General features: G+C 50.0%; 2 protein-coding genes across 9 annotated transcripts in view; one reads left to right on the top strand and one right to left on the bottom strand.

The window, feature by feature from the left end:
• TTLL3 (tubulin tyrosine ligase like 3) overlaps positions 1-7,445 on the top strand; it is a 32,548-nt gene extending 25,103 nt beyond the window's left edge. The window contains exons 12-13 of one of the 4 annotated variants that reach the window (XM_038003608.2): positions 592-761; positions 2,165-2,690. In XM_038003608.2, the coding sequence (XP_037859536.2) occupies positions 592-761; positions 2,165-2,276 (282 nt within the window). In that variant the 3' untranslated portion in view covers positions 2,277-2,690. Of the gene's footprint in view, positions 1-591; positions 2,888-7,368 lie in introns of those variants that run through there. The other 3 variants (XM_038003606.2, XM_038003605.2, XM_073009872.1) reach the window with 3 other exon arrangements.
• A 2,614-nt stretch (positions 7,446-10,059) lies between these two features.
• RPUSD3 (RNA pseudouridine synthase D3) lies at positions 10,060-16,931 on the bottom strand. 5 transcript variants are annotated; one of them, XM_007985154.3, is made up of 9 exons: positions 16,801-16,928; positions 16,382-16,518; positions 15,138-15,182; positions 14,923-15,022; positions 13,608-13,715; positions 13,442-13,526; positions 13,089-13,212; positions 11,303-11,442; positions 10,060-10,486 (listed from the first exon to the last, which is right to left on the bottom strand). In XM_007985154.3, the coding sequence occupies exons 1-9, from the start codon at positions 16,923-16,925 to the stop codon at positions 10,295-10,297; spliced, it is 1,056 nt and encodes a 351-aa protein (XP_007983345.1). In that variant the 5' UTR covers positions 16,926-16,928; the 3' UTR covers positions 10,060-10,294. The 5 variants fall into 5 exon arrangements, with proteins under 5 accessions (XP_007983345.1, XP_007983346.2, XP_037859529.1 ...); XM_007985155.3 differs by lacking the exon at positions 16,801-16,928 and adding an exon at positions 16,642-16,718; XM_038003601.2 differs by lacking the exon at positions 11,303-11,442 and having other exon boundaries at positions 16,801-16,931.
• Between the last annotated feature and the right edge of the window lie 3,235 nt (positions 16,932-20,166).

The following is a 20,166-nucleotide window of genomic DNA, read 5'->3' as shown; positions in this document are numbered from 1 at the left end:
TGGAGCCCAGCTGAGGGCAGGACACACAGCTTGGCCTGATAGGAACTGAGAGTTGTAAGGGACTCCCTCTCCTTGGACCCTTCTCTCTGCCTTCCTCTGCGTATTCGCTACTTCATTCTCTCCACAGACTGTCTTCTTTAAGGTTCTTAATTTCTGCTCCCCCATAACCTGGGTTCACATGAGGCTCTAGGCAGGCTCCAAGCCTCTTACCTGTCTGGGTGGCGTAACTCAAACTCCCTGTGCAGAGAATCTGATTGGCTGAGCTCAGGAAGCTGTCCACCTGCGGTAGCCTGTGCAGTGGAGCCACACACATTCCAGCAGGGGCTGGGGGCAGCTTAGGAGGGAAATGTGGCTGAGGGGTGCTGGTGGGACATGGCTGGGATTCCCCCATTCCTCTGGGCTAGCAATTCCTGGAGCTCTGTGACTCTAGGTACTGACTCAGAGGTGGGCTTTCCATTTCTCAGCTCAGAAATGTCTCTTTGACCAGGTGCCTCAGAAAGTAATTCCACCCATATCTACCCTGGGTCCCGCTGGGCCAAGGATTCCACTACCACTGACTGAGTGGGCCTTGTCTCCTCTTCTTGCCCACAGCCTGCTGTGGAGGTGCCCCAATATGTGGGCATCCGGCTCCTGGTAGAGGGCTCCACCATCAAGAAGCCCATGGCGATGTGTCATCGGCGGATGGGGGTCCGCCCAGCAGTCCCTCTGCTGACCCAGCGAGGCTCTAGGGAAGGCAAGGACTCGGGGACCCCTATCCACAGGTCAGCTTCTAGGAAAGGTGCTGGGGCCAGGAGCCTGGGGCACAGTGAGAAGCCAGTCTCCACTGCCACCACTTCAGCCCTCGGAAAGGGGAACAAAGGCAAGGCGAAAAGTGCCACAGCCCTGGTCTGCCCCAATCTCCCAGAGTAGGATGCCCCCAGCACCAGGATAGGCTGCATTTTCACTATGACCTTTTCTAGTGGGGACAGGCAACCCCACCACTTGAACACATTGCCGTTGAGTCCGAAGAACCCCCAGGCCCTGGGTAAGACCATTCGCCCAAAACACCCAAGTGTCCCAAGGCGATTTATTCCTGCTCTCCAGGCCCCTCCTAACCACCTGGATCAGCTACCCCACCAAAGAGCCACCAGTAGCAAGTAAAAGCCACTACTCACAAAGTATTCTTTAAAAATACACAGCCAAATTAGCTGGGCATGGTGGCACGAGCCTGTGGTCCCAGCTACTCGCGAGGCTAATGAGGATGGCTTGAGCCTGGGAGGTCAAGGCTGCAGTGAGTTATGATTGCACCTCTGCACTCCAGCCTGGGAGACAGAGCGAGATGCTGTCTTAAAAACAAACAAACAAAAAAAAGCACTTTGGGAGGCCGAGGCGGGCAGATCACTTGAGGTTAGGAGTTTGAGACCAGCCTGGCCAACATGGTGAAACCCCATCTCTACTCTACTAAAAAATACAAAAATTAGCCGGGTGTGGTGACAGGTGCCTATAATCCCAGCTACTTGGGAGGCTGAGGCATGAAAATCGCTTGAACCCGGGAAGCGGAAGTTGCAGTGAGTTGAGATTGCACCATTGTACTCCAGCCTGGGCAACAAGAGCAAAACTCTGTTTAAAAAAACCAATAAAAACCCGGCCAAATAAGTATTGTCTCCTCCAAAGTAGTCACTCTGCGAGGCAGAGTGATTTTTCAAAGATGACCTTATTTCAAAGATGCCAGAACTTAAGCCCAGGTTGTTCTCTCCAGCACCCACGCTTTTCCCACTGCAGTATTCTGCCTTTGCCTTCAAGCAGTCACCGCTGGGGAAAATAACTAACATGTGTCCAGCACTTAACAATTTGCCCCATGCTACTACCTGCCCAGCTCCTTTAGTGCCTACACCAGCCTAGCAAGGTAGGTGCTATTATCCCCATTTTCCAGCCAAGGTATCAGGAAGTTTAAAGAAGTTGCCCAAGGTTGCACAGCTCAGAAGGGGCACAGCTGGGATGCAGACCCAGGTCTGTTGGACTCTACCCTGTTTTCTTCTCACTGCCTCTGGAGGAGGAACCCGGAGGGCTCCATCTGCCTTCACCCCGCCCCTCCACATCCCCCCATCCTCCACACACGCCTTTTAGGGCAGCTAGGCCACCTTGGGGCCCCCCCAGGCCCTCAGAGCTTCTCTTGCTCCCACAGCCCCTCACCACTTCCCCAGCCTCCACACCAAGGCCCAGCTGCCTTCTCCCCATGTACTCTGACACCAGGGCCAGGTCCTCAGACGACAGCACAGCAAGCTGGTGGGCACTAAGGCCCTGTCGACCACAGGCAAGGCCTTGATGACTCTACCCACAGCCAAGGTCTTCATTTCCCTCCCACCTAACCTTGATTTCAAGGTGGCACCCAGCATCCTGAAGCCAAGAAAGGTGGGCCTCGACCTGTGGCTCACACCCAGTGGACCGTGCTGAGCATGGGGTCAGGGCTGGAGGGCACAGGCAGATGGCAGCTCCCAGGCTGGCTGGCACCCCAAGGGAAGAGCTGGTCTCCCTCAGAAGCCCCTTCCTCAACAGACTTCTGACCATCTCCCTCTTCTCCCCTCCTTTCACACTGAGGCTCCTGCTCTCTTGTGCCTCCGAGGCCCCCAGCTAGAAGTGCCTTGTTGCCTCTGCCCTTTGAAGTCGGAACAATTCCTAGCACCCATAGGAAGGTCAAGGCCAAAGGGAAGTTCAAGACCAAACTGCGACAAACCCAGGGCTGAGGCGTGCCCCATGAAGAGGCTGAGCCCCCTGAAACCCCTGCCCTTTGTTGGTACATTCCAGAGGCACAGGGGCCTGGGGGTATGAAGCTAGGGAAGCCCCTGCTTCGATTCCCCACTGCCCTTGTCCTGGATCCAACACCAAATAAAAAGAAACAAGTGAAGTATTTGGGGCTTGGCTCCATTGCTGTTGGAGGGTCAAGAGTGGGTGGGGCGAGGCCGTGTACCCCAGGGTCCACAGCAAGAGCCTGAGGCCATCAGCAGCTCCGCCATGCAGCGAGGCCCAGAATTCCCACCCAAGGACAGACACGGGGCTTCCTATTTAGGGACTCCCCCAGCATCTCTGATCCAGAGGTGGGGAGCGTGAGCCTTCACTTTACAGATGAAGAAACTGAGTCTGAAAGAGGAGGCATGGCTTGCCCAAGATCACGTGGCAGTGAGTAGACTCAGGGACGTATTGCCAGAACTGCCGACCACGGAGAGCCCCCCAACACCAGAGAACAAGCCGGGCTGGCAGAATGACACCTAATGGGCATAGGAATGTTAATGTCATGAGACGGGGAAAGAGTTGACCTTGCCTAAACCTCAGCCCTTCTGCAGAGGGAGTGGGTCTATCCCTTCTTCAGCAAGGGGCCAAGGTCACCGAAAAATGAAATATCCAATAAGCCACACCTACCTGAAGAAAAGTGTGGCACTGCTTAGTTGTAGTGGGTTAAACTGTGGTCCCTGAAAAGAGATGTCTACCTGGACCCCGTGAATGTGACCTTATGTAGGAAAAGAGTCTTTGTAGCTGGGTATGGTCGCTCATGCCTGTTATCCCAACACTTTGAGAGGGCAAGGCAGGAGATCACTTGAGCCCACAAGTTCAAGACCAGTCTGGGCAACATGGTGAAACCGTTTCTACAGAAAACTAGCCGGGTGTGGTGGCACGCACCTGTAGTCCTAGCTACTCGGGAAGCCTAGGTGGGAGGATTACCTGAGCCCAGGAAGATCAAAACTGTGGTGAGCTGTGATCATGCCACTGTACTCTGAGCCTGGGAAACAGAGTGAAACCCTCTATCAAAAAAAAAAGTCTTTGCAGATGTAAATAAGTTTAAGATCTTAAATGAGATAATCCCAATGACCAGTGTGGTGCCTACATTCAATGACAAGTGTCTTCATAAGAAAGGATAAAGGCCAGTGGCTCACTCCTGTAATTCTAGCATTTTAGGAGGGCTGACGTAGGTGGATCACCCAAGGTCAGGAGTTTGAGACCAGCCTGGCCAACATGGCGAAACCCTGTCTCTACTAAAAACACAAAAATTAGCCGGGCATGGCGACATGTGCCTGTAATCCCAGCTACTCGGGAGGTTGAGGGAGGAGAATCACTTGAACCCTGGAGGTGGGGTTGCAGTGAGCTGAGATCGTGCTGCTTCACTCCAGCCTGGGCAACAGAGTGAGACTCTGTCTCAAAAAAAAAAAAAAAAAAAAAGATAAGGAGGCTGAGGCGGGAGGATTGCTTGAGGCCAGGAGTTGGAGGGTAGCCTGCCTGGGCAACATACTGAGACCCTGCTTTAAAAAATATAATAGAGGCCGGGCGCAGTGGCTCACGCCTGTAATCCCAGCACTTTGGGAGGCCGAGGCAAGCGGATCACAAGGTCAAGAGATCGAGACCATCCTGGCTAACTCGGTGAAACCCTGTCTCTACTAAAAATACAAAAAAAATTAGCCAGGCGTGGTGGCAGGCGCCTGTAGTCCCAGCTACTCAGGAGGCTGAGGCAGGAGAATGGTATGAACCCGGGAGGCGGAGCTTGCAGTGAGCCGAGATCGCACCACTGCACTCCAGCCTGGGCAACAGAGCGAGACTCTGTCTCAAAAAAAAAAAAAAAAAAAAAAAATATATATATATATATATATATATATAAATATAAAATAGAGTAAGAAGGCTGGGTGCAGTGGCTTATGCCTGTAATCCCAGCACATTGGATGGGGGGGTGCCAAGACAGGTGAATTGCTTGAGGCCAGGAGTTCAAGACCAGCCTAGTCAACATAACAAGACCCCAACTCAGTTGTTTTTTGGGTGTGTGTGTGTGACAAAGTTTCACTCTTTCACCCAGGCTGGAGTGCAGTGGCAACATCTTGGCTCACTACAATATTCACCTCCTGAGCTCAGATGATCCTTCCACCTCAGCCTCCCAAGTAGCTGGGACTACAGGTGCGTGCCACCACACCTGGCTATTTTTTTTTCTTTTTTTTTTGTGCATATTTTGTAGAGACAGGGTTTTGCCATGTTGCCCAGGCTGGTCTTGAAATCCTGGGCTCAAGTGATCCACCCAACTTAGCCTCCCAAAGTGCTCAGATTACAGGTGTGAGCCACTGAGGCCAGCCGCCATCTCAATTTTTTTTTTTTTTTTTTTTGAGATGGAGTCTTGTTTGGTTGCCCAGGCTGGAGTGCAGTGGTGCAATCTTGGCTCACTGCAACCTCCACCTCCCGGGTTCACTGCCTCAGCCTCCTGAGTAGCTGGAACTACAGGCACGCACCACCACACCCAACTAATTTTTGTACTTTTAGTAGAGACGGGGTTTCACCATGTTGGCCAGCCTAGTCTTGAACTCCTGTCCTTGTGATCCGCCCACTTCGGCCTCCCAAAGTGCTGGGTTTACAGGCGTGAGCCACTGCGCCCAGTCTACAATTTTTAAAAGGATTAGCAGGGTGCAGTGTGTGTGCTTGTAGTCCCGGCTACTCAGCACAGGTAGGAGAACAGCTTGAGCCCAGGAGTTTGAGGCTGCAGTAAGCTATGCTTGCACAACTGCACATCAGCCTGGGTGACAGAATGAGACCCTGTCTCTAAAAACAAAAACAAAAAACCCAGAAGAGCAGACAGACATGAGGAGAAAGCCACGTGAAGATGGAAGCAAGCCGGGTACGGTGACTCAGGTCTGTAATCCCAGTACTTTCGGAGGCCAAGGTGGGTGGATCTCTTGAGGTCAGGAGTTTAAGACCAGCCTGGCCAATATGGTAAAACCCCATCTCTATTAAAAATATAAAAATTAGTCAGATCTGGTGGCATACACCTGTAATCCCAGCTACTTAGGAGGTTGAGGCACGAGAATCGCTTGAACCTGGCAGGCAGAGGTTGCAGTGGGCCGAGATCATGCTGCTTGCACTCCAGCCTGGTGACAAGAGCGAGACTGTCTCAAAAAATAAAAATTAAAAAAGAAAAAAAAAAAAAGGCTGGGCACGGTGGCTCACTCCTGTAATCCCAGCACTTTGGGAGGCTGAGGCAGGTGGATCACCTGAGGTCAGGAGTTCGAGACCAGCCTGGCCAACATGGTGAAACCCCCGTCTCTCCTAAAAATACAAAAATTAGCTGGGCGTGGTGACACACGTCTGTAGTCCCAGCTACTAGGGAGGCTGAGGCAGGGGAATCACTTAAACCTGGGAGGCGAAGGTTGCAGTGAACTGAGATCATACCACTGCACTCCAGCCTGGGCCACAAAGCAAGACTCCATCTCAAAAAAAAAAAAAAAAAAAAAAGAAGAAAGAAAATGGAAACAGATATTGATGTGATGCAGCCACAAGCCAAGGGACACCTGGAGCCATCCGATAATCTGGAAAGGATTCTAACCCCCAAGCCTTCAAGAGTGAGGTGGTGCTGGGACTTCTGGCCTCTTGAACCAAGAGAACATTAATACATTTTAAGCCACTCAGGCTGTGTTAATGTGTTGTGGCAGCTCTAACAAACTAACACACCAGGCCAGACATTCTAATCCAGAAATCCTTGTGTAACTGCACCAGGAAATGCATACAAGCAGATTCACAGCAGCATTGTGGTAACAGCCGAATGACCTAACTGTCCACTAACAGTAGAATGGGCAAACTGGTCTATTCCAAGTATGGAATTCAAACCATACACCGTACAACACAGACACACTTTACAATTAGGAGCAAGAGCAAATCATGAAAGCGTATATACAGCGTGGTTCCAGAAACTTCAAAACCAGGCAAAATGAAATACATGGCTGGGTGCGGTGGCTCAAGCCTGTAATCCCAGCACTTTGGGAGGCGGAGACGGGCGGATCACGAGGTCAGGAGATCGAGAGCATCCTGGTTAACCCGGTGAAACCCCGTCTCTACTAAAAAATAAAAAAAAAACTAGCCGGGCAAGGTGGCGGGCGCCTGTAGTCTCAGCTACTTGGGAGGCTGAGGCAGGAGAATGGCGTAAACCCAGGAGGCGGAGCTTGCAGTGAGCCAAGATCCGGCCACTGCACTCCAGCCTGGGCAACAGAGTGAGACTCCGTCTCAAAAAGAAAAAAAAAAATGAAATACATCGGTTAGGGATGCATATGTATGCAGTCAACTTGAAAACAAAGTAATTCTCCCAAACCAGGGGATTCGTTTCCGACCTAGACTGAACAGTAGAACCCCTTCAAGTAGTTTTTTAAAAGATCAGTGCCAGGGTATCCACCCCAGGCCAATTAAGCCAGAATCTTTGGGGGTGCAGAATTGGGGACTTAAGCTTCCTGAGGGATTGGGGGAGGGGGATTCTAATCCAGGGCCAGGGTTGACAATTGCTGCTCTACAAGAAAGGAGTGGGTGCTTGTATTTCATGCCCCAAGGGGAGTAATATGGGTACTACTTTATACAATTGTCCCTCCCTATTCACAGGTGCCACATCTGTGGACCCAGTCAACTACAGATGAAAAAATAAATAAAAATGATACAACCAAAAATACAAATTAAAATGCAGTATAACAACTGTTTATATATTTACATTGCATTAAGTGTTATAAGCAATATAGAAATGATTTAAACTATATAGGAGAATGTACGTAGGCTATATGCAAACACTGTGCCATTTTACATATAAGTGATTTGAGGGTTTTGGTATCAGATTTTTGGTGTCTGAAGGGGGTCCTGGAACCAATCCTCTGTGGACACTGAGGGGATGATGGTATTTGTTGTTGTTTTCTTTTTCTTTGAGATGGAGTTTCGTTCTTGTCGCCCAGGCTGGAGTGTGGTGGCGGGACCTTGGCTCACTGCAACCTCCACCTCCTGGGTTCAAGCAATTCTCCTACCTCAGCCTTCTGAGGAGCTGGGATTACAGGTGTCCACCACCACGCCAGGCATTTTTATTTTTAGTAGAGGCAGGGTTTCGCCATGTTGGCCAGGCTGGTCTCAGACTCCTGACGTCCAGTGATCTCCCTGCCTCAGCCTCCCAAAGTGCTGGGATTACAGGCATGAGCCACCATGCCTGGCCTGTTTTCTTTTGAGACAGGGTCTCACTCTGTTGCCTAGGCTGGAGTGCAGATCACAGCTCACTGCAGCTTCAACCTCCTGGGCTCAGGTGATCCTCCCACCTCAGCCTCCTGGATAGCTGGGACTACAGGCGTGCACCACCACGTCTAATTTTTTGTAGAGACAGGGTTTCTTTCTTTTTTTTTTTATTTTGAAATGAAGTCTCGCTCTTGTCCCCCAGGCTGGAGTGCAATGGCACGATCTCAAGCGTTTCTCCTGCCTCAGCCTCCCAAGTAGCTGGGATTACAGGTTCAGGCCACCACGCCTGGCTAATTTTTGTATTACTAGAGACAGGGTTTCACCTTGTTGGCCAGGCTGGTCTCAAACTCTTGACCTCAGGTGATCCGCCTGCCTCAGCCTCCTAAAGTGCTAGGATTACAGGCATGAGCCACCGTGCCCGGCTGAGACAGGGTTTCACCATGTTGCCCAAGCTGGTCTTGAATTGCTGGGCTCAAGTGATCCTCCCATCTTGGCCTCCCAAAGTGCTGGGATTACAGGCATGAGCCACCACACCCTGTGATGGTATTATTTTAAATCATAGAAATGGCCAGGCACAGTGGCTCATGCCTGTAATCCCAGCACTTTGGGAGGCCAAGGTGGGTGGATCACGAGGTCAGGAGATCGAGACCATCCTGGCTAACACAGTGAAACCTCGTCTCTACTAAAAATACAAAAAATTAGCAAGGAGTGGTGGCGGGCGCCTGTAGTCCCAGCTACTCGGGAGGCTGAGGCAGGAGAATGGCATGAAACCAGGAGGTGGAGCTTGCAGTGAGCCAAGATCGCACCACTGCACTCCAGCCTGGGCGACAGAGGGAGACACTGTCTCAGGAAAAAAAAAAATCATAGACACGTTTTAGGTATATTTTGATGTTTGCTATATTTCACAATTTTTTAAAGAAAAAGATCTAACATCTCCACTTACGAGGTTCCTAGAACAGTCAGCTTCATAGAGACAGAAGCAGAATGGTGGCTAACAGGGGCTGGGGGGATGGGGAATTAATGTTTAATGGGGAGAAAGTTTTTTTTTTTTTTTTTTTGAGATGGAGTCTCATTCTGTTACCCAGGTTGGAGTAAAGTCATGTGATCTCGGCTCACTGCAACCTCTGCCTCCTGGGTTCAAGTGACTCTCCTGCCTCAGCCTCCCAAGTAGCTGGGATTACAGGCACCTGCCACCACATCCAGCTAATTTTTGTATTTTTAGTAGAGACAGGGTTTCACCATGTTGGCCAGGCTGGTTTCGAACTCCCAACCTCAGGTGATTCACCTGTCAAAGTGTTGGGATTACAGGCATGAGCCATAGCTCCCAGCCCTGAGACACAGTCTCACTCTATCACCCAGGCTGGAGTGCAGTGGTGCCATCTCGTGGTCACTGCAACCTCCACCTCCCAGGTTCAAGTGATTCTCGTGCCTCAGCCTCCCTAGTAGCTTCGATTACAGGCACCTGCCACTGTGCCTGGCTAATTTTATATTTTTAGTAGAGACGAGGTTTCACCATGTTGGCCAGGCTGGTCTCAAACTGCTGACCTCAAGGGACCTGCCCACCTCAGCCTCCCAAAGTGCTGGGATTATAGACATGAGCCACAGCACCTGGCCAAAATTTCAGTTTTATAAGATAAAAAAGTTCTGGGGATGGTGGTGCTGGTTGCACAACAATGTGAGTATACTTGATGCCACAGAACTGTACACTTAAAATGGCTAAAATGGTACATTTTATTTTGAGACAGGGTCTTACTCTGTGGCCCAGGATGGAGTGGAGTGGCATGGTGCGATCTCAGCTCACTGCAACTTCTGCATCCCTGGCTCAGGTGATCCTCCTACCTCAGCCTCCTAAGTAGCTGGGACTACAGGCATGTGCTACCACGTCCAGCTGATCTTTCTATTTTTAGTAGAGAGGGTTTCTCCATGTTGCCCAAGCTGGTCTGGAACTCTTGGGCTCAAGTGATCCACTGCCTCTGGCCAAGATGGTAACTTTTGTATGTATTTTACCACACAAACACACAAAAATCTAACATCTCCCAGCCAGGATCAGGATGGAAACCACCAAATAAAAAGACTACATAGTCAACTCAGCAGAAAGCAAGATCTGTAATAAACATTTACTTTCTTAGCAAATCCTCAAAACCATAACATGAGGTAGGAACTTTTATTATCACAAGTCCAGAGAGGTAAACTTACTTGCTCAATGCCACACAGCAAGCAAGTGGCCTGTCCAGGATGTGATCTTAGGTTTGTCCAATTGCAGAGCCCCCACCCTCACTTTCCAGTGTATGTGAGGGGGTCAGGAACAGAGGGAGGACTATTGTAAGTGGAGCCCCAGGCACTGTAGGGTCCTGGAGAAATAAGGGGGCAGTGGTGCCAGGAGCTCGATGGGGGTGTCCCTGGCCCTGGTGCCTGGGAGGAGGAGCCGATGTAGGTGGAGGTGCAAGGGCAGCTGGGCAGCCTGGGAGGGGGTCAGGTGGAGGTGTCTGAGGAGGGCTTCATCCAGGACCTGGAGCAGAGAGGTACGTTGTGTTGAGCCCCACATTTTCCAAGCAGCTGGGTACCCACCTCTAAGGGAAATGGGAGTAAGGTGGGCGCTTCCTCTATTCCCCACTGTTCTGCTGCTGTTAATCACTTCTTCTTTATACACAGATGTGCACATTCACACAGGCACTCACACTGCAGCAGACTGGCTAGGGGGTCACCCAATCAGTTTCCTCCTAGGCACATGCCTCAACTCCATTTCCCAGCCCTCTCACAGCTTGGTGAGACGTGAGTGAGCTCTAGCCAAGTGAATGTAGGTGGCAGTATGTATGCCACTTCCACACCTGGCCCAGAAAAGCCTTACCCACTTGAACCTACACTGTCTCCCTTATCTGGCTGGATATCAACAGCCTGGGTCCCTGAGTACTTACTGCTTGGAGCAGAGCCCACTCCCGTTATTTGACCTTAACATGAGGGCACAGTTCTTGTGTTAAGATTCTGGTAGTCTGGGCTTACTCTGTTAGAGCAGGTAGAGGCATCTGGTGTCCTAATACATGCATGCCTTTGACCCTTTGTACCAGACTCAAAGAATGGCAGACTTAAGAGGGTTTTAGAAATCAGCCACATCAACTCCCTTATTGAACACACAGACAGAATGAAGCTCAAGAGAGTGTTACTTGCCCAAGGCCACACACCAAGATGTGGGTACAGATACAGCCTTGGGAGCCAAAAGGGCTGCCTCCCAGTAGTCCCAAGCTGCAAAGATAAGGTCTTGAGATGCTGTCCATGCTCACCTCTCCCTCCACCCCTCAGAAAGCAGCAAGCAGGTGGGCTGAAGTACCTGTCTTTGGGGCTTGGTGCTCTCAGCTGGCAGCAGAAATCGCTGGCCCAGGACAGTGCCCACACGGGCAGAGTATGTGTGGTCCCCAAGCACAGGGCAGAGCTGTAGTACCATGTGTACCTGTAGTTGACTGGAGAACACTGGGCAACAGGAGAGCCCGGAGAGACAGTGGGCAGCTGCTCGTTCTGTCCCACCCAGTATCACCCCTCCTGCTTTCCTTTGGGGAAACACCACCCCTTTTCTCAGATCACATGTTTCAGTGAGGTCGGTACTATGGCCCCTGCATCCAGAGAGGGACATACAACACGTCAGGACGACCACAGCTATCTGCCTGGCTGTGGGATCCACTCATGATGAGATGCAACCCTGATTTAATTGCTGAAGCCACCAGCCATAAGGACTGTTTTTTCCTGCTGGGGTGCTAGCCTGAAGCTGTCTCCTCTAGCTGGCCTGGTCATATACACCTCTGGGGGTCATCAAATGCTTCCGAGGCTGCTGTTGATACCACCATCTCCCCAGCCCCTTGCCCCCTTGAGCCAAGTGCAGTTTTTTTTTGTTTGTTTTTGAGACGGAGTCTCATTCTGTCTCTCAGGCTGGAGTGCAATGGTGCAACCTTCGCTCACTGCAACCTCAGTCTCCCAGGTTCAAGTGATTCTCCCGCCTCAGCCTCCCAAGTAGCTAGGATTACAGGTGCATGCCACCAACCCCAAGTAATTTTTGTATTTTTAGTAGAGATGGGGTTTCACCATGTTAGCCAGACTGGTTTTGAACTCCTGACTTCAAGTGACCCATCCGCCTTGGCCTCCCAAAGTGCTGGGATTACAGGCGTGAGCCACCGCGCCCGGCTCAAGTGCAGTTTTTTTTTTTCATTTGTTTTTTTTTTTTTTTTTTATGAGACGGAGTCTCGTTCTGTCACCCAGGCTGGAGTGCAATGGCCGGATCTCAGCTCACTGCAAGCTCCGCCTCCCGAGTTTATGCCATTCTCCTGCCTCAGCCTCCCGAGTAGCTGGGACTACAGGCGCCTGCCACATCACCCGGCTAGTTTTTTGTATTTTTTAGTAGAGACGGGGTTTCACAGTGTTAGCCAGGATGGTCTCAATCTCCTGACCTCGCGATCCGCCCATCTCGGCCTCCCAAAGTGCTGGGATTACAGGCTTGAGCCACTGCACCCGGCCTTTTTTTTTTTTTTTTTTTTTTGATGAAGTCTCACTCTGTCGTCCAGGCTGGAGTACAGTGGCGTGATCTTGCCTCACTGCAACTCCTGCCTCCTGGGTTCAAGCGATTCTCCTGCCTTAGCCTCCCGAATAGCTGGGATTACAGGCCCCTGCCACCATGCCCGGCTAATTTTTTTTTTTTTTAAGGCAGAGTCTCGCTCTGTCACCCAGGCTGGAGTGCAGTGGCGCGATCTCAGCTCACTGCAAGCTCCACCTCCCGGGTTCATGCCATTCTCCTGCCTCAACCTCCCGAGTAGCTGGGACTATAGGCGCCCGCCACCACGCCCGGCTAATTTTTTGTATTTTTAGTAGAGACGGGGTTTCACCGCGTTAGCCAGGATGGTCTTGATATCCTGACCTCATGATCCGCCTGCCTCGGCCTCCCAAAGTGCTGGGATTACAGGTGTGAGCCACCGCGCCCGGCCGTGCCCAGCTAATTTTTATAGTTTTTAGTTGAAACAGGGTTTCACCATCCCTGCCAGATTGGTCTTGAACTCCTGACCTCGTGATCCACCCATCTCAGTCTCCCAAATCAAGTGCAGTTTTAAAGGCTGGCTGGGGTGCAGACCTACCTGTCAGTGGCTGCAGCTGGACCAGGGCACAGCCAGAGCCTGTGGCTACCACACGAAAGTGACTGAGAGTCTTCTTGACACCTTCCAGGATGTCCTTTCGGGATGGGGCCTTCACTGGAACTGTCTGTGGTGCCAGTCAAGAGTGAACAAGCCTTACACAGGCCTGGGAGCTATACCCAGACCCTCCCTGCTCCCAACAGACTCTGGGCAGGGCCACAGTATAGGCAGTGGTCAACTGCCTGTTTTAGGGGACAGGAGAGCCAGCCTTCCCAAATCCATACCCCTGACTCCTCTCTGTAGGGGTACTATATCTAGAAGCATCCCTCCTCTTCCCTGCCCAGACCCGGACTCACAATTTTGACCCCATCAATGTGTTCCAGTTTCAGGGCGGCCTGGATCTTCCCCTCCGAAGCAGTTGGGATCCCATTAGTGACAGCACTGAGGAAGGGGCAGGAGGAGGTCACACAGTGGCTTGCTGGGCCCTCCCCACCACCTTAAGAACCTCCCAGCACCTCTCACCAGTAGGTAGCTGTGGGCCTCTGGGCTCTCTGTGAATGGATGAAGAACTTCTGGAGGCGACTAGCCGTCTGGGGACAGCTGGAGAGGAGTACAAGCCCAGAGCTTTCCCTGGAATAAGGAGACAAATTACACAAGTTAAAGTCCCTTGAACTCACCCACTAAAAAGGAGACTCTTAGGAAGGAACACTGACCTGCTTCAGGCCAAACACTTAACACCAGGACTATAACCTAGACCACCTCCTGAGAAATAAGTAAGGTTTCCCCTTCTTTGATATCAAGACTTTGTAGCTTAATGTGTTTCTCATTTTTCCCCAGCCCCCAGGGAGCTCAGAGCCAAATGTCGTAAGGATTGTCTACCATGTGCCAGAACTCTACTAGAAATTCTGTACATAGTAGCTCTTAAATAAGTTCCCCACAAAAAAGCTCATGAGTTTGTGGAACTGCAGAAATATTTAATCTCAAGTACCATCTTTAATTGATGGCAGTTAGAGGAAAGAGTATCATGGATCGACTAGCAATGCCTGCCACGAGTACAGACATGGAGAAATGACTGCACCCTAAGCATAGGTATTATTTTCTCTATTTTACCATTAGGGGAACTGAGGCTCAGGGAGGGTTTTGTTTTGTTTTGTTTTGTTTTTTTGAGACAGGGTCTCACTCAAGTTGTTTAGGCTGGAGTACAGTGGCAGGATCTCAGCTTATTGCAGCTGCCATCTCGTGAGCTCAAGTGATTCTCCCATCTCAGCCACCCGAGCAGCTGGGACTACAGGCATGTGCTACTATGCCCAGCTTGTGTGTGTACATGTGTGTGTGTGTGTGTTTTTCTTTTGTTTTTTTAAGTAAAGATAGGGTTTTGCCATGTTGCCCAGGCTGGTCTTGAACTCCTGGACTCAAGCAATCCTCCCACCTCGGCCTCCCAAAGTCCTAGCGATTACAGGCATAAGCTACCACGCCTGGCCTCAGGGAAGGTTTTGTTGTTGTTGTTTTTCCAGAGATGGGGTCTATTTTGCCCAGGCTGGTCTCGAACTCCTGGGCTCAAGTGATCCTCCTGCCTTGGCCTCCTAAAGTGCTGGGATTACAGGCGTGAGTCACTGTGCCCAGCGTCAGGGAGGTGTCATGCTTTGCCTGGTATCACACCATTTGTACTTGAGGATTTGAACCCAGTCATCAGCTTCCTCCTCTTCACTGTACTTGTATCCACCTCTACGATCTCAAACCTTCCTATGGAAAATGTGTCAGCATATCCCAAAGCAGCTGTTTCCCCACCACAGATGGATGCCTGTACTCCTAGCTTCCTATCACCCCTACCACTTACTTCCCAGATGCTCGGACAACCTGAAGCTCCTGCTCCCCGAGCCCCAGGGACTGGCTCAGCTCTGGCAGCACTGACAACAACGTCAGCTCTCCTGATTTTCCTGGAAAGTAAGAAAGAAAAATTACAAGAGGCCAAAGCTTCACGCCTTCACTTTTCCCTCCCCAGACACAAAACCCCCTTCTGCTGCATTCCCTTCCCACATACCCGGCCTGTACCTGTCACTGGTAGACCCTGTGGCTTGTTCAACGTCACTAGAGGTCCTGAAACATACATCACATGAACATCAGCAAAAGCAACAGTAACCCTTTATGCAGCACTTAAGAATTTCCAGAGCACTTTCTCACACATCTTAGCACATGGCCCCATCATGACTCTCAGAGGTGACTTATCTACCGCACACCAAACTGAACTGCTTTCTGTTCCTCTGCCACCTCAGAGCCTTGGCACTTACTGTTTCCTCTGTCCCCAAATTTCCCAGGTCTGGCTCCCTATCATCTTGGCTCAAATGTCACATCACAGAGAGGTCTGAATCTCCAATCCAATGTCTGCCTTCTTCCTACAGTTCCTCACCATCAGAACATCCTGTTTTAGTTTATGCATAGCACTTATCACTAGTAACTTGTTCATTTATTTTCTGACATCCATTTCTCCCGTTAGAGAGAAATCCGTTTCTCCCTTGAGAGTGGAAACCATATCTATCTTTTTCAGCACTGTATAGCCTGCCTAGAACAGTGCCTGGAACACAGCATATGTTTAAGAAATAGTTGAGAAAAGAAATAAATCACTGAATGGAGAGTGGGGTTCAGAGAAATTCAGTTATTTTCCTAAAGCCACACAGCAAGCTGATCACAGAGCCTAGATACGTCTGACTCAAAGCCTGTGTTTTGTCTATCAATAAACAATAATTTGTTGTCGTTTTTTTAGACTGAGTCTTGCTCTGTTGCCCCAGGCTGGAACGCAGTAGCATAACCTCGGCTCACTGCAACCTCTGCTATCCGGGTTCAAGTGACTCTCCTGCCTCAGCCTCCCCAGTAGCTGGGATTACAGGCGGACGCCACCACACCTGGCTAATTTTTGTATTTTTAGTAGAGACGGGGTTTCACCATGTTGGCCAGGCTAGTCTTGAACTCCTGACCTCAGGTGATCCGCCCGCGTCAGCCTCCTAAAGTGCTGGGATTACAGGCGTGAGCCACCGTGGCCAATAAACAATAATCTAGTATAGCAACTCCTGTAACTGAGCGCCGGCTATGTGCAAGGCTTGATAGTTATTTGCATCCTCTCCCCACTCTTAACCCTACTGCATCATGGCGGTAAGGTTAAAAGCGGGGAGAGGGTGCAAATTAGGTGGCTCGTCCCAGCTCATGCTGCTAGTGGGAGGCAGAAGCAGGGCTGATCCCGTGGCTTCACTCCGCGGCAGTCCCCTCCCGATCCCTGTGCGGCCGTGCCTCTCACCCCTCACCTTTCCGGTCCACCACGGCTGCCCGCAGCGCATCAACCAGCTCCTCCCGACTGAGGTTTTTTGGCAGCAGCCCCGGGAAGGGCTGGTCCCCGAGGGGCCCCGACCGTAGGCGGGAGCCGCGGGGTTGCCTGTGATGCCTGGACAACGAGGGAGAAGCAATGGGAGTCATTCCGTCCCGAGGTGCCGCCCATTCCTATCTCCCGAGGCCTCTTCCCAAAACCTGCGGCCTCTGACAAATGCCTCACAATGTCTAGGCTGACCTCGAAAATTCAGGTACGACCGGTCCCATCCTACAGTCCAGGGCACCGAGGCTGAGAGAGGCCAAGGTTTTCGGGTAACATCTACCTGATGCAGATCCCGCAGGTGCCTTCCCCCTGCCCTAGCCTCCGTCCCGCATGAGGGAGGGGGTACTTAATCACCGGGCTTCGATGCCAAAGCCTGCGTCCTCGGGCGCTGTGCTTACAGCCAGGCCCCGCCGCCAGCCACTCCAGATCCGACCCAAAACACGGCGGCCGTCCATCTCCCGAGTCAGTACGGTGCGCATGTGCGTTCAGAGGAGCAGCGCCACGCTCCCGCCAGCGCGCTGATTGGTCAGCTTGAGTGTCAATCGGAATGGTGACGAGGCGGGACTCAGAGCCTAAGGAGGCGGGCTTTTCCTCCGCCCAGGAAGGAAATACTGCATTGCTGGCTTGAGCTTTTAGGGAGAGCTCCAGAGCGGACGCATTTGATCCGTTCAGAAAACGTGTCTTGGCCGGGCGCGGTGGCTCATACCTGTAATCCCAGCACTTTGGGAAGCCGAGGAAGGCAGATCACAAAGTCAGGAGATCGAGACCATCCTGGCTAACATGGTGAAACCCCATCTCTACTAAAAATACAAAAAATTAGCCGGTCCTGGTGGTGGGCACCTGTAGTCCCAGCTACTTGGGAGGCTGCTGCAGGAGAATGGCGTGAACCCAGGAGGCGGAGCTTGCAGTGAGCTGAGATCCGGCCACTGCAGTCCTGCCTGGGGGACAGTGCAAGACTCCATCTCAATAAATAAATAAAATAAAATATACAGAGTCCTCCTTTTTCAGCAGTGAGTAACTCAAGGCCTTGGTGGTTTTGGAGGACAACTGCAGCTAAAGAGTCAATTTGGGCCTAAAGGACTGATAAAGTTTATGATACGTCTGTCATGCTAGCAAAGAAGTCATTAGAAACACTACAGAAGGTCGTGACAAAGGTTGAAATGCCTGCTATGCCAGTACCAAGAGCAATAGTGGAGGCAGAAAGTCCCAAATTGACAAGCAAGGGAATTAGTGGAATAACTCTTCTTTGTCATGTCGGTGTCATGAGGGGAATAGGAAGCTCTTCGGTCCCATTTGCAAATTGAATTTTGGGAGTAAGGAAAACTAGTGTGCATATTCCTGTCCAATTAGCAGGTAGACACATGTAGGTGGAGGAGCCACAGAGGAAGAAGAGACCTTGTGCAAGGCAAACTGGAAATGCAAAGTAAAAAGATGAGATGGAGTACTGTAGCAGGACAAGCCATAGACAAAACTCCTCACACACCGAGTTAAAGAAGGAAGGGGTTTATTCGGCCAGGGACATTAGCAAGACTCCTGTCTCAAGAGCCGAGTTCTCTGAGTGGGCAATTCCTGCCCCTTTTCAGGGGTCACAACTCTAAAGGGGTGCACGTGAAAGGGTCATGATCAATTGAGTAAGCAGGGGGTACGTGACTGGGGGCTGCACGCACCGGTAATTAGATCGGAACAAAACAGGGTAGGAATTTTCACAGTACTTTTCTATACAATATCTGTAATCTATAGATAACATAATGGATTAGGTCAGGGGTCAATCTTTAACTACCAGGCCCAGGGTGTGGCGCTGGGCTGTCTGCTTGTGGATTTCATTTCTGCCTTTTAGTTTTTACTTTTTCTTTATTTGGAGGCAGAAATTGGGCATAAGACAATATGAGGGGTGGTCTCCTCCCTTATTCCCCCCCTTTGAGACTCTTAATAGTGGGAGTTCTCACTTATTTTTACTACCTATGTCTTCTTGCAAGACAGATTGATAGTGATTCATATAGTAAGTACACTTGTGCTGAAGCATTTTGGTGAACTAAGGTAGTGATGAAGCTTTTTGTCATTTGAAGAAGTACAGGTAGCAAACAAGGGAGCAGTAAGCATGTTCCTATTACTGTTATAACTCTTGTTATAAGAGTTTTAAATCCTCCTAGTACTGGGAACCATTTTCTAAACATGGCCCCAGGATTAAATCTATGCCATACTTGCACAGGCACATGTGCCAGTTTTGTCATATCTCTAACTATGTCTTCAACTACTTGTTCTTGATTATCTATGTGTAGGCAGCAATTAGTAAGGTTAAATTTCCTACAGACCTCTCCTTTAGGTGCTAGCAAGTAGTTGAGAGCTAATCTATTTTGATAGATAGTATTTCTCATCTGAGTTTCTTGCCAGGCTAGAATAGTCAAGGCTCTGCTGGTTTTGTTAGTGGTTATTTTTAAGACAGCTTGTAACCGTACGATTTGGTTGATCATGTAAATGGGGGTCCAGGATCCCCACGAGCTGTCTTGTGCCTAAGTAGCCAGCCTATAATATTGTATGATTCTCTCAGGGGACATTTATCATTTTTTCAATTTCCTATAACTGTGCTTCTCTTTTCACGGGAAGCATAGACAGGGAAGCCCAGGAGTTTGCCTGTTTTTATGGGCAGTAGGAAGAAAGATGGTTTAATCGTGCCAATAACATAACTACCTGCCTACTGGTCAGGTAATTTGGCATAAACTCTATACCTACATATCCAGTATAATCCAGTGGGGGCTGACCAGTCCTGGTGGGACTCTGGGTGGGTCCACACGGTTTGCAACTTTGGGAATTTACTAAATGAATTTCTCTATGTGTGATTTGAACTCCACTAAGTGACTGTTTTTGTGGTACTATTATACAGTTTCTATCTCAGACAACTAACTCGTCCTACAGGGTGGGTGAATTCTTTTCCTTCTCTAGCTATGCAATTTGTCCAATAATTGAGGTTTTAGGACCCAGAAATTATCAGGATGAGTCTTTTGAGCCAGGAATTCATCAGGAACTGGGTCTGCAGGTACTAATTCTCAGGTTTCCCACGGCCATTGATCTCCCATTACAGTTCCTCCACATACATAACATGAAGTGACATTGAGAGACTGGGCTACATGCTCGGCTAATTGCAAAAACAAATTTCTTATTTTTCCTTGAATTTCTGGTACTGGCACATTTAGTTCATCATAGAAGGTTTGAAACACTGGCTCAGGAGAGTGTTTGTAAACTTCTCCTGGAACCAAGATATTTACTTGAGGTTCCAGTCCTGCCGTGTCGATTCCTAAGGTCACACGCTCCTCTTTTTACCAGCGAGGATCAAGGGCGTTGGTTATTACTAGCTCTGAGGGGTTATATTGTCCTTTGGTAAGGAAGGGCCATTTTTTCCTTTCTGAAGGTGGACTGGATCCTTTTCATTTTTTTTTTTTTATCCAGGTGGCCTAAATGACACAAGACAAGTATTTATTTCTACGCAGTCCTAATTTATGACAGATGTACTTATTTTCTGCCATATAGCCTCTTCTCCAATTCAGAGAACAACACCTTATTCCTAACTTATTACTATTAATGACAGCACAGGCATCAAATTTTTTTTTTCTTTTTTTTTTTTTTTTTTTTTTTTGAGACGGAGTCTCGCTCTGTCGCCCAGGCTGGAGTACAGTGGCGCGATCTCGGCTCACTGCAAGCTCCGCCTCCTGGGTTCCCGCCATT

This window comes from Chlorocebus sabaeus, chromosome 22, assembly GCF_047675955.1.
Source record: "Chlorocebus sabaeus isolate Y175 chromosome 22, mChlSab1.0.hap1, whole genome shotgun sequence".
Taxonomy (NCBI): Eukaryota; Metazoa; Chordata; class Mammalia; order Primates; family Cercopithecidae; genus Chlorocebus; species Chlorocebus sabaeus.
Note: the sequence above shows the minus strand (reverse complement) of the source record. Positions and strands in the feature narration are given on the sequence as shown.